Source organism: Amphiprion ocellaris, chromosome 4 (genome assembly GCF_022539595.1).
Source record: "Amphiprion ocellaris isolate individual 3 ecotype Okinawa chromosome 4, ASM2253959v1, whole genome shotgun sequence".
NCBI classification, from domain to species: Eukaryota; Metazoa; Chordata; class Actinopteri; family Pomacentridae; genus Amphiprion; species Amphiprion ocellaris.
Genome location: NC_072769.1, coordinates 7,150,120 through 7,166,634, shown reverse-complemented (window position 1 = coordinate 7,166,634; position 16,515 = coordinate 7,150,120). Strand labels below are relative to the sequence as shown.

The 16,515-nt window shown below is 42.2% G+C and overlaps 1 protein-coding gene across 2 annotated transcripts; it reads left to right on the top strand.

The window, feature by feature from the left end:
* Nucleotides 1–77: 77 nt before the first annotated feature.
* On the top strand, nucleotides 78–16,298 carry epn3b (epsin 3b). 2 transcript variants are annotated; one of them, XM_055010082.1, is made up of 12 exons: nucleotides 78–511; nucleotides 4,382–4,458; nucleotides 4,725–4,883; nucleotides 5,121–5,204; nucleotides 6,695–7,004; nucleotides 7,986–8,104; nucleotides 8,778–8,864; nucleotides 12,839–12,962; nucleotides 13,088–13,252; nucleotides 13,401–13,496; nucleotides 14,238–14,531; nucleotides 14,624–16,298. In XM_055010082.1, exons 1-12 carry the CDS (start codon nucleotides 496–498, stop codon nucleotides 14,920–14,922), a joined length of 1,830 nt encoding a protein of 609 aa, XP_054866057.1. In that variant the 5' UTR covers nucleotides 78–495; the 3' UTR covers nucleotides 14,923–16,298. The 2 variants fall into 2 exon arrangements, with proteins under 2 accessions (XP_054866057.1, XP_023131025.2); XM_023275257.3 differs by having other exon boundaries at nucleotides 4,220–4,458.
* Nucleotides 16,299–16,515: the final 217 nt, after the last annotated feature.

Here is a 16,515-nt window from a genome sequence, read left to right as displayed (position 1 = left end):
CACAGTGGATCTGGAGAGATATTTGCTCTGTGTCATGCACATGGATGATAGTAGGTCCCGCTGACTAGGTGCCGAGGACGCGCCCCCGTCCACGCCTCCCCTTTACGCGCCCCGCTGTGATTGCTGTGTGCGCTCTGCGTGCCTGGCCTGCCGGTGCTGCATGCGTGTGTGGACGGAGAGAGAGAGAGAGGAGGTGAGGGAGCCGTGTTCGGTGGCTTATCCTCGTCCTATGCGGATTTCAGCGCAGACTGTCGGCCCGAGCGGCTCGCATCATCCGGGGCAGGCCGAGGATGTAAGACATCCCCGTTTAGAGGATTCCTAAAAGCGGCACTCTTCAAGTCACGCTTGCCGGAGGAAGAGGAGGAGAAGGAGGAGGAAGAGGAGGAGGGGATAATTGTGGTTGCCCTGCTTAGCACATCCCAGCGGACTGGATATTATCGACGCTGGAGAGGGAAAGAGCAGAGAGGCGAGGATGGTCCGTGGACAAGGCGAGAGATGAGCAGTGGGCATGGTAAGGACGAAGGGATGGAGTTCCTGTATTTTGAAATATAATTTCCCTTTTTTATTATTTTGGAGGAGGGGGTTTATTCCCTGCTTAGAAAGCCTATATATTAAAGCAATGGCAGCTGTGTTGCAAATGTGTAAGACAACTCCAGCATTACTTGGCCTTGCACAGGAATCTGCTACACATGGCAGCCCGCACAGGGAATCCACCGCAGGAGGGGGCGTGTGTGTGTGTGTGTGTGTGTGTGTGTGTGTGTGTGTGTGTGTGTGTGTGCTGGGTGAGGAGGGGGGATGCATTATGCAGACCCACTACGGGCGCCCTCCCCCTCTCCACCTCCATCCCTCCACCTGATCGTGCTATCAGATTCCAGACTTCAGTGTCCCTTTTCTGTACGTTTGAATCAAACGTTTCCGTAATCCAAACCAATGCAGCTTAATCTGACTCCAGTTCTAGCCTGATTTTTAATTTTTTTTTTTTGCTACTCCTTAACCATAGAATCTGATATCTACCCTGAAAAGACACTTTCCACCTGCTTCCGCAGCACGCATGCGTGTGAAAACCAACGTGGACGACGGAGTGACGTAAATTCGGTGCAATTTGACGCATCAGACCTTCAAACTCAAACATCCTCTGTGATGGTGTGTTTTTAATGTAGCTCATTCAAACTGATTCACATCCAACACACAGCTGTCTCCCTGGAGAGCTGAGCGTGGCAACTTGAGCTGATGAATAGAGCAGGTGATTCTGCTTGGAATAAATTTAGTCACTGTGGCTTCGAGGTTTTATTTGAGCAATTACACTCAGATGAGTCATTTAGATGTAATGTATATGGCTGTGAATCATACAATAGGCCCAGTCACATCTCAGTGGGGATGTCGGAGTTGTTCTTGTATTCACAGAGCGCCTCCTCAATTTGTCCCTGTGCTGGTTTATCAAATACAGTCCAGATGATCTGAATGAGCTGTCGTTTTAATTATAGTTTGGGGTGAATTTTACATAGAGTTTCTGGATTCATGTGTAGCTATAATCATTCACATTCACCATAATGTTTTTGTGTTTGATGGAATGGGTCCTGCACTGTCTGGATTTCTACGAGCAACAACAGATAGCACATGTGGTCCTTTAATCACAACAATGCACAAATTCATTTGTACAAAAAAAAAGGCTTGCATCTGGGATTTCTAAAGCCACACACTTCTCTTTCAGCTCATCTCATTGCCTTGGATTCCTGCCCTCCCGTCTTCTCGGCTTTTGGGAATCGTTGTGCACACAGAGAGATCATATTTCTTCCACAATGTGAAATATCTGTTGTGGTGTGAGGCTCAGCTGAAGCGATACAAAGAGCAGTAGAGCAGACAACACCGGCCTGTAATAACCTCTGTGCGGTGGGGAATATGCATGTGTGTCCGAGCTGAAGATGATGGTGCAGAAAGGTGATCCTGGTCGAAGCTGCTGAGCGTTACTTTCTTCTTGGTGCCCTTCGCTCTCCCTCACTGTCTCTCTTGCCCATACACAGACTCTCTCAGACTCGCCGTCCTCGCAGAGTTTTCTGTCTGTGTCCCTGCTGGGTGCATGTCTGTGCTTCTGCTGATGTTTGCTTTTCGCCAGGACGAGGCATCCTGCGACTTGTTTAAGTGTGGTGGAGCAGCAGCAGAAAATCAACACTGTTAGACAGGATGAATGGAGGATTTTAAAAAGACATGAATTTGGCAACAGCAGTCAGTTATGAGCACATATTAAGGGGTGAATGCATGGATGGATTACTGCATTGTCCTACCAGGTGCAGGCTTTGGGGTCCAATGGATCAGGGGCCCTTAGGCATCTTTATCCTAGACCGATTTTGCTATAATTATATGCTTAATGCCTAATTAGTAAAGCTGTTTAATTATGTTTGACAGAAGTATTGCTGTGCTAACGCTCTGCTATAAAATCTACATCATAGACTTCCATTCATGATTTTCTACAGTTTCACATTTTGTAATGTGTGCTGTATTTTCAGGATGTAGGAAAATAGAAAAATAAACCTGTAAGAAAAGTGAGGGACATCTCCAGGGGGCCTTTTGTCTCATAATCTGAATAAACAAATATGTAAATAAAGTGCAATAAATCTGTGAAAAGGGACTTTAGTGCAAATGTAGTTAGTCCTACAATGTGTTACTTTCCTAGTTTTATTTTATTTATTCTGGTGCTGCTCTTAGCTAGTCTGTTTATTTGTAAACCTTCTGTTGCTTTGGTTATGTTGTTTTTTCTTCTACTAATTGTTAATTTGAATTTCCAGAGATGATCCAAACAGAGTTTCATTGTAACTGAGTGTAAAATTACTTCAAGTGCAGTTTATTTTTGTTTCGTTCAGATCAGGCTGTTGCATTATTGCATTTCCATTACTCCACAATTATAATTCTACATAATTCGACTTGTGCATCTTTATTAATATTATTACATCCTCAGTCTGCAGCATTCTGTATGAATTATTGATTTACATAACAAAGCTTGATGTTATTATACTGTCCAGCAGTTTGCTGTAAAAATGAGTTTCCTCACAGTTTCAACTACTTTAATGATATTTCTTAGCCTTTGTCTGGTAGATGGTATAGGTCAAAAGATGCTGTTTTTTTTTCCCACTATTTTACATAAGTAATCATACAAATATTAACATGTGAGGCTTTAATAACTATGACAGCATTGATTGTTATGAATCCTGAATTTGACTCTAGTAATTGTTTAGTTTAAACATGTGTCTACATATGATTAGCCCGAATCGAAAAATATGCAATATAATACATAATGTCCCTTTTTGGCATTAAAAAATATAATTTCCTTTAATGTAGCCACATATTTGTTCAAGTAAAGCCAGGTGAACTTTGGTTTTCTGCTATATTTCATTCAGAAATTGGTCATAAACACAGAAATAGGTGAGACTGTGTGCGATTTACAGATAAAGCAAGAGACCTCAGCTTTCCCTCAAGCTTTCTTTAAAAAAGGACAAGAACAAGACCAGAGGGATAGCTGATTTGAAAAGCGTCAGTATGTTTTAATCATCTGCCAGCTTAGTGAGCCGATGACTGACGACAGAAGGTTTAGTTTGGTGGGGTCACCCTAGTTCAGCTTCGGTTTAGTGGGTTAATTACGTTCTGTGTCGGTGAGGGTTTATAGTCGCGGGCAGAGTGAGACGCATCACAGGAACCCTTAATGATCAATTCCCTTGTGTCCTCTCTGAAATATGAATTTGGAGGACAAAAATGGTTGCACGTGTACGTCTGTGCACACACAAGCACGCTGGCCTGAATTAAATAAGCTACCAAGAAGCTTCATCAGACACCTGAGTGCCAGAGCCTTTGAACGACCTACTTCTGTGCGATTGGGCACCCATTATGAGCCGCTCAGTCATTCGCTATCATCAGTCATTGTTCATAACGCTCAGAGTGTTCTTTTGCAAGGAAATAAATCAAAATTTGCAGCCTTTATGACATGTAGCACGTTGTTTTTAGCCTTGCTGGCTTTGAGAGATGGCAGCATCAGTCCGCCACTTGGGTCCAGATCGAAATGTTTCAGTAACTACTGGATGAAATCTTAATAACTCCAAGTAATCCCCAAGGATTTCTGGTTTCTGGGTAATTGGAACAACAAATGCAGATTTAGATAGATAAAGAGCTACCTCTAGAGGCTTTTCATACCCATTTATGGTCATTCACAATCTTTATCTCTTTCTCACAGGGGCATCCTGTAACTCCTGACAGAGAAGAGGAGCCGTCACTGGCATAGCTACCTCTCCTCTGTCCATCCACGTTTCATCTTTTCTCCTCCCCCTTTTCTTAATCTGTTGAGCGTTTGTTTTTGTTTTTGTGCTCTCTCTCTCCCCTCCACATCCTCCATCAGCTGTCACCATGACAACCTCAGCGCTGCGCCGGCAGGTGAAGAATATTGTGCACAACTATTCAGAAGCGGAGATCAAGGTATTGTAAATAAACTGCATTCTGCTCAAGTTTCGTGAATGTGCAGCAGCTCTCACTTTGAGAAAGAGTAAACTCCTTTAAATGAATGCAGAGTCACATCACAACAAAGCACGTCGCCACTACCTCTGTTTGTGTCGATGCTCTCTATTATAAATGCTTTGATACTTGAACGCGTTCACTTTTTTATGATACTAATACTCCTGAATAGAGAGCATGACTGTCCGTGCATTAAATATAAATGGGCATCATGGTTGCTCTTGTTTTAGGTTCGTGAGGCCACCTCCAATGATCCATGGGGTCCTTCGTCGTCTCTCATGTCAGAGATCGCTGACTTGACCTTCAACGTGGTGGCATTTGCTGAGGTGATGGGCATGGTGTGGAAACGCCTCAATGATAGCGGCAAGAACTGGAGACATGTCTACAAGGTGACCTCACCAAAGACACAAGCTGGCTAACTTCACATTTAACTGAGTTAACTTCAGCTTCCCTCTGACTGCTGGCCAACCACTACGTCAACAGTTCCATTTATTTATGTGTTTCTTGTTTTGTTCCTCACAGAAGCCCTGAATAGAAGTGTCAGTTGTGATGTGTAGAATAGAGATGTGGCAAAATGCTCAGCTGGGAGCATCAGTGTGATCATCACAGTAATGGTTTGTTTCCAGGCCCTGACTCTGCTGGATTACCTGCTGAAGACGGGATCAGAGAGAGTAGCCCAGCAGTGCCGTGAGAACGCCTTCACCATTCAGGTACTGAAATGTAAAGTACGATTCAGCAATCTGAATGGTTAGAGTTTATTGTTTAATGGGATCATCATTTGATGTTACCTTGGCAACCGCTCATGTTGCTTTTACACCATGTATCACTACATTTAGTAAAACAAAAAATCACTTTGCAAACAACATAACAAAATTACATTCAAACTCTGTCTAGAATAATTAACCAGTAACAACTTGCCAATTTAAACTGATTTATTTTTGCAAGTATGCCCTAATTTTGACTTGATGTTTTCAGATTAAATTGCACAGTCAAGTTAAAATAGCCGGGGCGGCTGTGGCTCAGGTGGTAGAGCGGGTCGTCCAATGATCGAAGGGTCGGCGGTTCGATTCCCGCTCTGTCCTAGTCATGTGCTGTTGTGTCCTTGGGCAAGACACTTTACCCACCTTGCCTCCAGTGCTGCTACTCACACTGGAGTATGAATGCGTGTGAATGTTGGTGGTGGTCGGAGGGGCCGTAGGCGCAGATTGTCAGCCACGCTTCCGTCAGTCTGCCCCAGGGCAGCTGTGGCTACAAATGTAGTTTACTACCACCGAGTGAGAATATATGAGTGAATGAATAATGGATTCATTGTGAAGCGCTTTGAATGCCTTGAAAAGCGCTATATAAATCTAATCCATTATTATTATTAAAATAGTTTTTTATGAAGTCTGAGAATAGGGATAGGCAGATTGTCAGCCTGGTCAATTATCGCGGCTGATAGTTGGCATTTTTCCGTCATTATTGTTATTGACTGATTATCAATAAATTAAAAGCATTACTTCTAGTCTGACACAGCCGTCTCTCTCTGTCTGTAGTAACTCAGAAACGTCTCAAGAAGAGACACTACCAGCAAAAACTGAACAAAGAACACAAGCCATTACCACAAATCAGGAAACTAGCTATTAACATAGTGGCTAAGGCTATGGTAACAGCTAGCGACTAAGTTAGAAGGCAGTTTAGCCTGAAACAGAGTTTAGAAAACTATAACTAATGATCTAAGATGCGGGCCTTGGATGGCAATACAAGTGATTGAACAGAGAATGGTTAAAGAAACAAAGAAGAACAGGCAAAACTGCAGTAGACAAACTGGTCAATCTCAATCAATCGACACATAATGCTTTGATTTTATCACCCCTGTTTTGATTGTACATATTCAATTACAGTAATCCTTATAAATGAAGAAGCCTAGTTACGAATGACATGCTCCCTGCTATCACATGCTGTGAACATATGTATAATTTTATGTATATCAGTCCCAAATATCAGTTATAGGTCTTTCTCAATTACCAATAATCATCACCGGTATCAGTCGATTCCTTGCTGAGAAACATAAAAATGACCCAACATGTACTCAGAATTTCTGTTGGAGCCTCACGTTATTGAGGTTTTCCTGCATCTTCTTTGCCACAACTTCAATTGCACATCATTTTAAAACCTCGTGTTGATCTCCAAAAGATGCTGCCTGTGCGTGTGGTTTCAGACGCTCCGCGACTTCCAGTACGTGGACCGCGACGGCCGAGACCAGGGGGCGAACGTGAGGGAAAAAGCTCGCCAGCTGGTGTGTCTCCTCCGGGACGAGGAGCGACTCCGCCAGGAGAGGAGTCAGGCCCTGAAGACCAAGGAGCGAATGGCTGGTGGAGGCAGCGGAGGTGGCAGCGGTGGAGGCGGAGGAGTGTACGGAGGCATACCGCCATCTTACCACCCGGGTAGACGGACGAGTCAGCCGAGCATGGCGGTGCTGTACGGGGAGGAATTCAGCCGCTCCAGAGGCTCCCCGTCCTCCTTCAACTGTGAGTATTGCGGGTATTTAAACTTCCATTAAACTGCTTACTGTTTTTACCGTACTTGAACTACTGTGCAGAAGTCCTGCGTGACAGATAATACTACATCATATCCAGTAAAAATATTACAAAAGCATCAATTATGATATCATAGATGTGGGACATAACACCAATATATTGTTTTCTTAAACAAATACTTTGAAATACATTGATTTACTTTATGTCAGGACTGCAAATAATATTTAAAACAAATAATAAGTTACTCCCAGATAACATACAAATGTTCTAAAGCAACACTGGAAACTATGACTTAAGAGGGAAAAAAAATGTATTCATAATTTCAGTTTCTGGGATAAACTTGTGGAATAGTTTGGACAACGATCTCCAAATTTCTTAAAGACAAAACAATTTAAGTAAATATACAAAAAAGACTGCTTAAAAGATATAATAATGTGAAACAGTAAAGGTGTTTTTGGGGTTTCTTAAGAGGTATACAAGTATAAGGTTTAAAACAAACAGGAAACCGTAAGATATTAGATGTACAGACACGTAGCAGGTTACAAGTTATACTTCATCCTACTTGCTTTTAGACTTTTTTTGAAGGTTTTGTTGCTTTATTTCATTTTGTGTGATTTATTTCCCTTGTTATATTTCATGGTATCGTGGTAAGTCTGAAATACATCGAATAAATCTAATTAAATGGAGCACCGAATGGCTTCTTCTGTATGCTGGCAATTTGTGAATAAATGGATCAAGAGTTAAAAATACACATTTGTATTCGGGCTTATCGCCAAATCCCTAATGAAACGCTTTTGGTGCTGTAGCCCAGCACTTTGGACGGTCCACCACATAGATTACCAATACTGCAGTGTAGGCCTGAAAATACTCAAATCAGCCCCACGCCTTCCTGTGCTCTTTGTCTCTGTGCGTCTGTGCATGCGTCCTCACATCGCAACCTCATTCCTTCCTCCCTAAAAACTCCCTCTGCAGCCTCGTCCTCGTCTCCTCGTGCCGCCTCAGACCTGGAGCAAGCTCGGCCTCAGACCAGCGGGGAGGAAGAGCTGCAGCTCCAGCTGGCCTTAGCCATGAGCAGGGAGGAGAGTCAGAAGGTAAAAACAACAATACACGTGCTCTGAAAATGCACAGTCTCTTGTGAGGTAGCATAGCGTCTCTCCACACGATCATAGTTTCTGTGTGTCAGAGCAACGTATGTCTAATTGCCTCCTGATGATTCCACTAATGAAAATGTTACCAACATTTTGAACATTCGCCCAGCCTCATCTAGCCAGCCCTTCCTTTCCCTGTTACCATAGAGATGGATGAAGACACACAACTACAGATTGCTTAAAGCCTTAGCCAAAAGGAGCAGGAGCAGGTATACACAGAAAACCCACCTTTCTGCTCAGTTTAAACATCTATTTACTCTCTATCTGTGTGTCTTTTTGTGTATTTGATGATAAGGTTCATACATCTTCACTAAAGTCACTCCTTCCTTCCTTTTTCTTCCTTTTTAGCCAGCTGTTGTTCTTATGATCTCCCTTGCACCAATATTAATGTCCCAAACAAGTAATATTCAAACTTTTTGATGTCACTTATTTTCTCTCTGCTTTGCCCTAAACCACTTTCTGCTCTTTGTCGACTAAATATTCCAACAGCGTAAAAAGCTGCAAGTGCTGGTATTGGCTGAGCTACAGAAAAGTGTTTTGTGTTTGTTTCTCGGTGTGTGTCCGCACTCATCGTCGTGGCAGCAATGCTGATGATGTCACAATGCCGCCCCTGCAGGAGCAGCGCTGTCGCCAAGGAGACGAGTCGCTGCTACAGAAGGCCCTGGATGAGAGCCGGAGAGAGAGCCAGTCAGGGACATGCGAGGTGAGTTTAAAAACATGAGTGTGTGTTTGCTCAGAAAGGTGGGCGAGTACATTTGTAGGAGGCTGTCGGCGAGCATTTAGAGAATGGAGTTGAGGGCACGGTGTGGACTGTGAGATAGGGAGGGAAAATGAGACACACATCAGCGTAATGAAGAAGGTGTAAGAGAGAAACAGTGTTGAGCAGCAAGAGTTTCCTGCTGAATGATAATGACTCCGTCTCATCTAACCTTGAGCTCAGCATGACATTTCCCTGAGAGCATACTCCTTATCTTGTAGCACATCAGCTCCGTTACTCATTGGCCTGTCAACAAGCCAATCAGAGTCACCATCTGTCTTATGCAAAGGTCCCCGAGGCTTGTAATTGGTCGTGTTATATTGTTATCGTAGAAAGACAGGCACTTTCAGCTGTGTCACAGAAAAGCCATGGAAATTAGATCAAATGGAAACGTTTGCTTCAAAATTATTCCGACATACTCACAAAGCCCGACTCATGCCATAGACCGCCATGTCCTGTAACATCACACATTTTATAAATAACTTTTTTGTTTGTTTGTTTGTGGTCTTTTATCTGATTTTTTTTTTTTAAATCTAGTACGATTTAAAAAAGATGCAGTAAAATTAGGTCCCTGTCGATCCTTATTGAGACGTGGTGTTTATCCAGACATTAAAAAAATAACAAATACAAAATAATTGTACTTTTAATACAGTTAAAGTTTTAACTGCTGTGTTAAAAATGCATCTATTAAGTCAGCATAAGTAAATATTCTTTAAGACGTTTACAGTTCTTATGAGCAGTATTCCCCTCTTGGAAAGTTCTTCTTTTTATTGCTTTTCAGCAGTGTATCATAGTCAATTTATTTGTCTTTTTATACAAGAATTTAATGATGGATTTAAATGTACTCCAAGGGATATTCACTTCAGACACGTTCACTGCACTCAGATGATCTTCAGTTCACTAATTGTGTGACTTTTTCCACCAAATGGCTACACTGAATTAGCTGAAACACTTCAAAGGGGATGAATATTTATGGGATCTTTTTTTGGCAATATTTTGTAAAAATCCGTTTACACTCATGAAATGGTCCTGTTTATTGTAAATTCTTGTCAAAAAAGCCATATTAAATTGACCATGATTAAATATTGAAAAGCAATAAAAGGTTAAGCTTCCAAGGTGGGTGGTACTTTTAATAGGCACTGGAGATTGCAGACACAAGATGTCCCCAGTTCACTGAAAAATCCATTCTCAGTGTATTTTCACTGGAGGTTTTAAGTTTCCACTCTTCACTCTAGTGTAAGATGAACATCAGGCCTTTCGGTTTCAAACATTCAACAGCATATACAATAAACAAAACACATGTTTGAGTTGAGGGGGAATTTAATGGCAAACATTGAACTGAATATTGACATTAAACAGATCATTTACTATAAAATGGGCATTTTTTTTTTGCAAACTTTCAGGTTTCACATGAGAAAATCCAATATGAACACATTTGGACTGTCCAGGTTAATGTATTTAGGATTGAGGAGTTGTATTCAGAATAAATCCTTAAGAACATTGTTTGACAACATAACTGCCAGGTTCTCCGTAGAATGAAAATGCCATTTGGTAAAATTTACCCACAGTATGCATTGATTTTCAAGGTACAAGGTTTAGTTATGTATCACTCTACAACACTAAATACTCAAAGTTGTTTTAGGCTACTTTCAAAAAGACAATATGACAATAAAATAATGTAATAAACTGTAAAGAGGTAGCACTTGGGACAGCCTCACATTTTGCTGAGGGTTTGGATCCAGAATCTTCCCCATGATCACACTCTTCTTCACTGAGAAAGTCTAACATCCTATTAACATTTGTAACATCTTCTCAACTCTCATCCATATTAAAGGCTAATCTGTGATTTATGGTGCAACTCTATCACACATAGTAGTAAACAAAAGGCATTGCTATAGAAACACATAGAATCTTTTTTTAAGGCATCAGAATAAAAGCCTAAAAATGTTGCTGCTGCTTTTAGGTGTAAATAAAATTTTGGAAAATCTGGCTTCATTATTGTCATTGAGGGTTCTGATGTTCAGAGTGGTAGTAAGACGATCCAGGCTACATTTCCAACCCCAGACATCACTGTTGAAAAGCATTCCTGAGATCACTGTTTCCTTTGAAATGACAGTAGTTATTTGTGTCATGATGTTGCTGCTGAGATGTCATGTTTGCAAATTTAAAATATCATTTCAATTCTTTATTCTCTACAGCAATATTAGATGCCTGCTTTTCATGTGCTGATATGAAATCCCTTGATTATATTACTAATACATATACATTATTTTTTTACTGTAATATCACATTTCCATATACCCATTTAATTATAATGTAGATTTAGTACCATGCGTGTGGGATTGTTGTACTATGAGAGAAAGTTTTAAAACATCACCTCATAAATGTATGCATTTATATTTTGATTATGCCCTCATGTGTGATGACAGTAAAGCTATTCTGAATTTGCATTATTTAGCGTGTACAAAAATAAAGATTCTTCAAATTTGGAGGTCAGCATGTTTTTGCAAAGGGCTCATATGTGCAGGGTATTTAAAAAGCTAAACTTTCTAATCAGGCAGCACTCCTGTCTGCTCTGCAGTAAAATGCTGCACTGCAAACTGAGGCGCTGCAGCATAATATCTAAACAGATGCAGCCTTACAAACTCATGAAATGATGCCACTGTTTCTGAATTACCTCAAGCACTTTTCGCTACATTATGCAATGTAATCTCGTCGCTGACATCCACACAAAACAAATAGCAGACACGAGATGCACAATACCAAGCAGTCTGTATGCAGCAGCTCTTTGACACGTAAATCAGACTCTGCAATGACAGATTGCTGAACTGTAAAACACACAAGGCTGCTTAAAAAAAATTGTGATTTCAGTTGAGTGACAGTAAAATATAACTGAAAGAAACCAGTGAGCTAAGCTTTTTCTTGGTAAATAAAAAAACAGCACTGTCAGAGTTTGTTTAGTGAGTTGCATTGTTTCGTAAAAAACACATATCTCTTCTTTTTATGAGGTACAGAAGCATGTCTGTTTCCAGCTTATTGCATTTTGTTTATGTTTACATGCACAAAATATTCATTTTTTTGCCCTTATTACAAAATAAAAGACAATATTCCTTCTCTGCTGTTTGCATCACTAATGAAAGGGAATATTTGTAATGTTCCTGTTTACATCCAGTCGTACATACTGGGTTCTTTTTTTCTAAGTTTTTCACCAGTGCTTGTTTCTGTTTCATTCCTTCAAATGCCTTCTCAAAATGTTTGCCATGCAATATAAGCATGTATCTAAGTCATTCGTAATGTTAAAATGGAGATGTGTTTCTCCCTCTGACTAGAAATGTGGCCTTTTCTTTGACATGCACATATCTCCACCTGAGCATTGCAAACTGTTGGTTTGTGTACAGAACTGATCGTAGACAGGCCAGAGTTTTTGTGAACTGCAGGAAAAACACCTGTTCCGATGCAAATACGCTGTGCATATTTTCAAAGGTTGCTCCCAACACCTGAACAATCTCAGCATATCCCACATCTCAATCAGAAAATGCTACACTTGAAATAATTCAGAATAGCCTAATGGAATAGGCTGTTCACATGAGCTGCATTCAATGCAGTCATATTTAGAATAACAGTGGAAAATAATTGTGTGTGTAAATATAGTCAGCCTCTGAAACAATGGACAGTGAGAATTTTAAATGTTGTAGTAAAGCATTTCAGTTCTTGCAACATTAGTTTGTAATTCTGATCAATTCACAGACATTCACACCACCAGACATTCTGCCTACTTAGTATTACTACAATATGCCCGGCTACTCTCCGTAGATCACAGCAGGGTTGCATAAGATTTCTTTCTTGCTCTTATTAAGTCACATAAGCCTGGAAGCATGTAAGGGAATATTTGGTTGTAAGACTTTTTGCTCCCTCTACAGTCCGCCATGTTGGACCTGGTGGACATATTTGGTCCCTCGTCCGAGCCCCCTCCTGCCCCCAGTGACCCTTGGAGCTCTTCTCAGCCCACGTCTAACATCGCCTCCGACCCCTGGGACTCTGTAGGTGGGTGACTCATCACAGACACGTTAAGATGCAGCCTGGTGTGATGCTACAGTCTCTGTATTCGAAACAGCAGCCGTGTCCTGCACCGCTACACTCAAAGCGAATTTCCTCCTTCGTCTTCGCAGCAGTCCACTCCAGCACTCCTGTGATTGGAAGCCCCTGGGCGGCCCCTCCCTCCTCCTCCTCCAACACGTCCAACCCTTGGGCTCCATGTGCCAACTCACGTACGGGCCCCTGGGAAGCGGCACCCAGTCCTGTTAATAATGCGTGGGACAGCCCAACAGATGGAGGTGCAGTGCCTTTTTTTAGAAACACCGGCCAGCATCACAAGCTTTTATGAGCGCACGCACGCTGCCTGTAGCTTTCAGTGCATGTCCAAAAACTCAAACACTCCACTGAACTTTTGCTGCTCTCATCAGTTTGTGTTTTCATGTGCAGACGGTGGCGGAACAGATCCATTCGTTGAACAGGAAGAGGAGAAGCCAAAAGAGGAGATTCCCCGAGTGTCTTCCCCTCAACCTGCCAGTCCCACAGGTAATACAAGAAGTAGCCAGAAGGACTGTGGGTTTTACTGGACCTTGCAGAAGCAATCAGGAAAGCACTACATCAAAACACATTGAGTGTGAAAGATATAATATTACATTATGTGAAAAAATGTTGGTGAGTTGTTGATCCAACTCTGTTGTAAATTTTGAGGCCATTGATTTTTGTGTAGTATTAAAGAGACTGAATACAATAAGAACAATATGAAGGTGTTTCAAAAAGTTCTCAACCACACCAGAAAACATCACAGGAGTTGTTCCTCCGATCCTCAAGCTTCGTTATCCCTGAGGAAGGTGGGTTTCAGTTTGGAGAAAATATAGGAGTCAGACAGTACCGGTTATGTGAGTGAGGTGCATGGAGTAAAAGCTACCTGTGCTGTGTGGATGGACGTGTTGTCCTGGAGTAGCCAGCTCAAAGCTTTCCTCTTCTTTTTCTTTGGTTGATTCAAATACTTGAGTTTTTGTGGACATTGGTATAAGGCTTAATAGTACAGATGGCCTAAGATGGGAGTTATGCCCCTTGTTTGTGTTGTGAGGACTTTTTGAAGTACCCTCATATACGGTGGTCCATCACACAACCTCACAAACTGTTCTAAAGGCTCATGGTGAGCTCACAGCTAACTAAAAACACTATTTTGGTCTTTTAATTTGTCCTCCATGCAGCATGTGACATTGTATTGCATCATGTTTCCTCAAGAACTATTTTTTAAGTTAATTTCTCTTCTTGGTGCAGATGCAGAGTTGTTTGGAGGAAAGCCAGAGTCTGACCTCTTTTCGGGACTAGACTCCAAGCCAGATCCATTTGGAACGGAGCCACCAGTAAAATCCCTGGTAAACGGACGGGAGTCGGCCAGCCCGGAGATGTTTGACTTGTCCCGACTGGCACCCCCACTCAGCGCCCCAGCCACACGCGTGTGTCGGACTCCAGAGGCTTTCCTGGGACCTACGGGGGCCTCGCTGGTCAATTTAGACACTCTAATTCCCTCCAACCCCCCTAGCAAGACGCACAATAACCCCTTCCTCTCAGGTACCAAACAACGGTTCAATAATTCACTTTCATACTTGCAAAACTATGAATGTGATTACTACCCTTTTAAACACCAAATTATATCTTCACAGGTCTGAGTGCACCATCTCCCACCAATCCCTTCCACTGCGACCAGCCTCGTCTCACCCTCAACCAAATGCGTCCAGCCTCCACCTCCCCGCTGCCCCCTCATATGTTGTCCTACAGCCCGTCGCTGCCCCTTCCTCTGCTCCACCAGCCACCCATCATCCCCTCTTCCCTCACGCAGCCTCCTGCTGGACTCCTGGACCTTCCCTCGAACCTCCCACAGCCCCTGCTGCCCCTCTCCCCACGACCAGCGCCCCGCACTCAGTCACAGACCCAGACACACAGCCACAACCCCTTTCTCTGAGACTCCTGCATCCTTCAAGCACTGGTCTGCAGAGGGAGACGACAGAACGGACTCTTTTATTGGATCAATCTATGCTAACTACAGTGAGACTAGTTTTAAATGAGCCTGAATCGGATCCAGGTCTGATGTCATCGTGCACACTTGAAGGGGATAAAAGTCGGACAGGATGTATTTGTGTCTGTCTAAAGACACATCAGCTGCTATATAACCTGAACTCGTGAAGAAAAGCTCACTCACGCACACACACTCAAACATGCACTCAGGCGCACTTCAGGGTGCATAGACAAATATGTACACACCAAACTAACAGGGTGAATCTCAACAGTCCCTCCAAAGCCTTTTCCCCATCAACAGTGACAACTCAGAGCACCCTTTGACTTTTCCTTTAGAAGATTGGGATGAAGCCACACACCTTGATTGTCCACCAAGATTCACCAGGATCCTTACTGCTGCTGCTGCACCGACCAAAGCATGAATGCATCCCAACCCCAGGACTCCAAACTATTCTAGTCTGCTGAACACCTGATATGAGTTCCTCAAATATTTCCTCTTTTTATGATGAGTCAAACAGTATTTTGAGCTTTCTCTGTCACGGGAGAAGGTCCAACATTGTGTTACTGTAAGATTCCAGAAATCATACAGCTCTGTTCAAGAACTAATCGACTCCTTCCTACATATACATGATGATATCTATTTTGCAATGCCTTGTTGCCTTGCAAAGCTCAATAGCATCTGGTCCGAAGTTAGCTCAGTTATTTGTCTTTCAAGGCAAGTAGCCCCAAAAGGATCCAGGTGGATTCAAAACTGGACTAAACCAGCCTAAGCTAGACGTCACTGTCTCAATCTGGACCTAAACTGAATGATTGTACCCTATCGGACGCCCGTGCCTGTCTCTTCAGCTGACCCACAATGCATTCGTGGCTGGTTTTTGTTGGCACCGTTTAGGAGGACCTCAGGGAGACCGCTCTGTCCCTCCTCCAATCAGATTAAACTTTAGTGGATGGAAAGGCATTTATGGACAGAAAAAAAATCACAGGGAGATCAGCGACTTTGAAAATGTGGTATGAAGAGAACAGGTAAGAGGAGGAGGGAGGTTTGGAGGAAATCTGAATAGAAATGAGGTGAAATGATTCCAGATGATAAACTGATGTTCTGCGCAGTAGCTCCTCTTCTCTGCTCCTTGTTCATTGCTGAATTAGGAAAGAAAAAATCTGAGAAGAACCAGAGAAGATGTTTGGTCATCACTGCACTGAACCTGGACTTGAATGTGAAATGCCTGCCTATAGATACACACAGGCTTAGTACATATGTATTTAATAGAATGATATCGCTGTATTACAAAGTATTATATCAATAAATGGATGGTGTTTACATTATCATTTTTAAAGTCTTGATTGATTGATGAGTAATTTATTTGTTGATTCGTTATGATGAAGGCTTTTTCACCTGACCAGTGTTTCTAAAATGTCAACAATCTCATCAGAGTTTTATGCTTTGCAGCTACGCAGTGTGAAAAAACTGACAGAAAAAAAGCAATGCAGGGTAAAGTTAGTCTTTATCGATGTGCATACATGGAGAAGATCATTATTATTG

What these genes read in the sequence shown, in the direction of transcription:
- epn3b (XM_055010082.1), top strand. An exon ending in ACTGGAGACATGTCTACAAG is followed by an intron (nt 4,884 to 5,120) that starts GTGACCTCACCA and finishes GTTTGTTTCCAG; the next exon opens with GCCCTGACTCTGCTGGATTA. An exon ending in GGACAGCCCAACAGATGGAG is followed by an intron (nt 13,253 to 13,400) that starts GTGCAGTGCCTT and finishes TTTCATGTGCAG; the next exon opens with ACGGTGGCGGAACAGATCCA.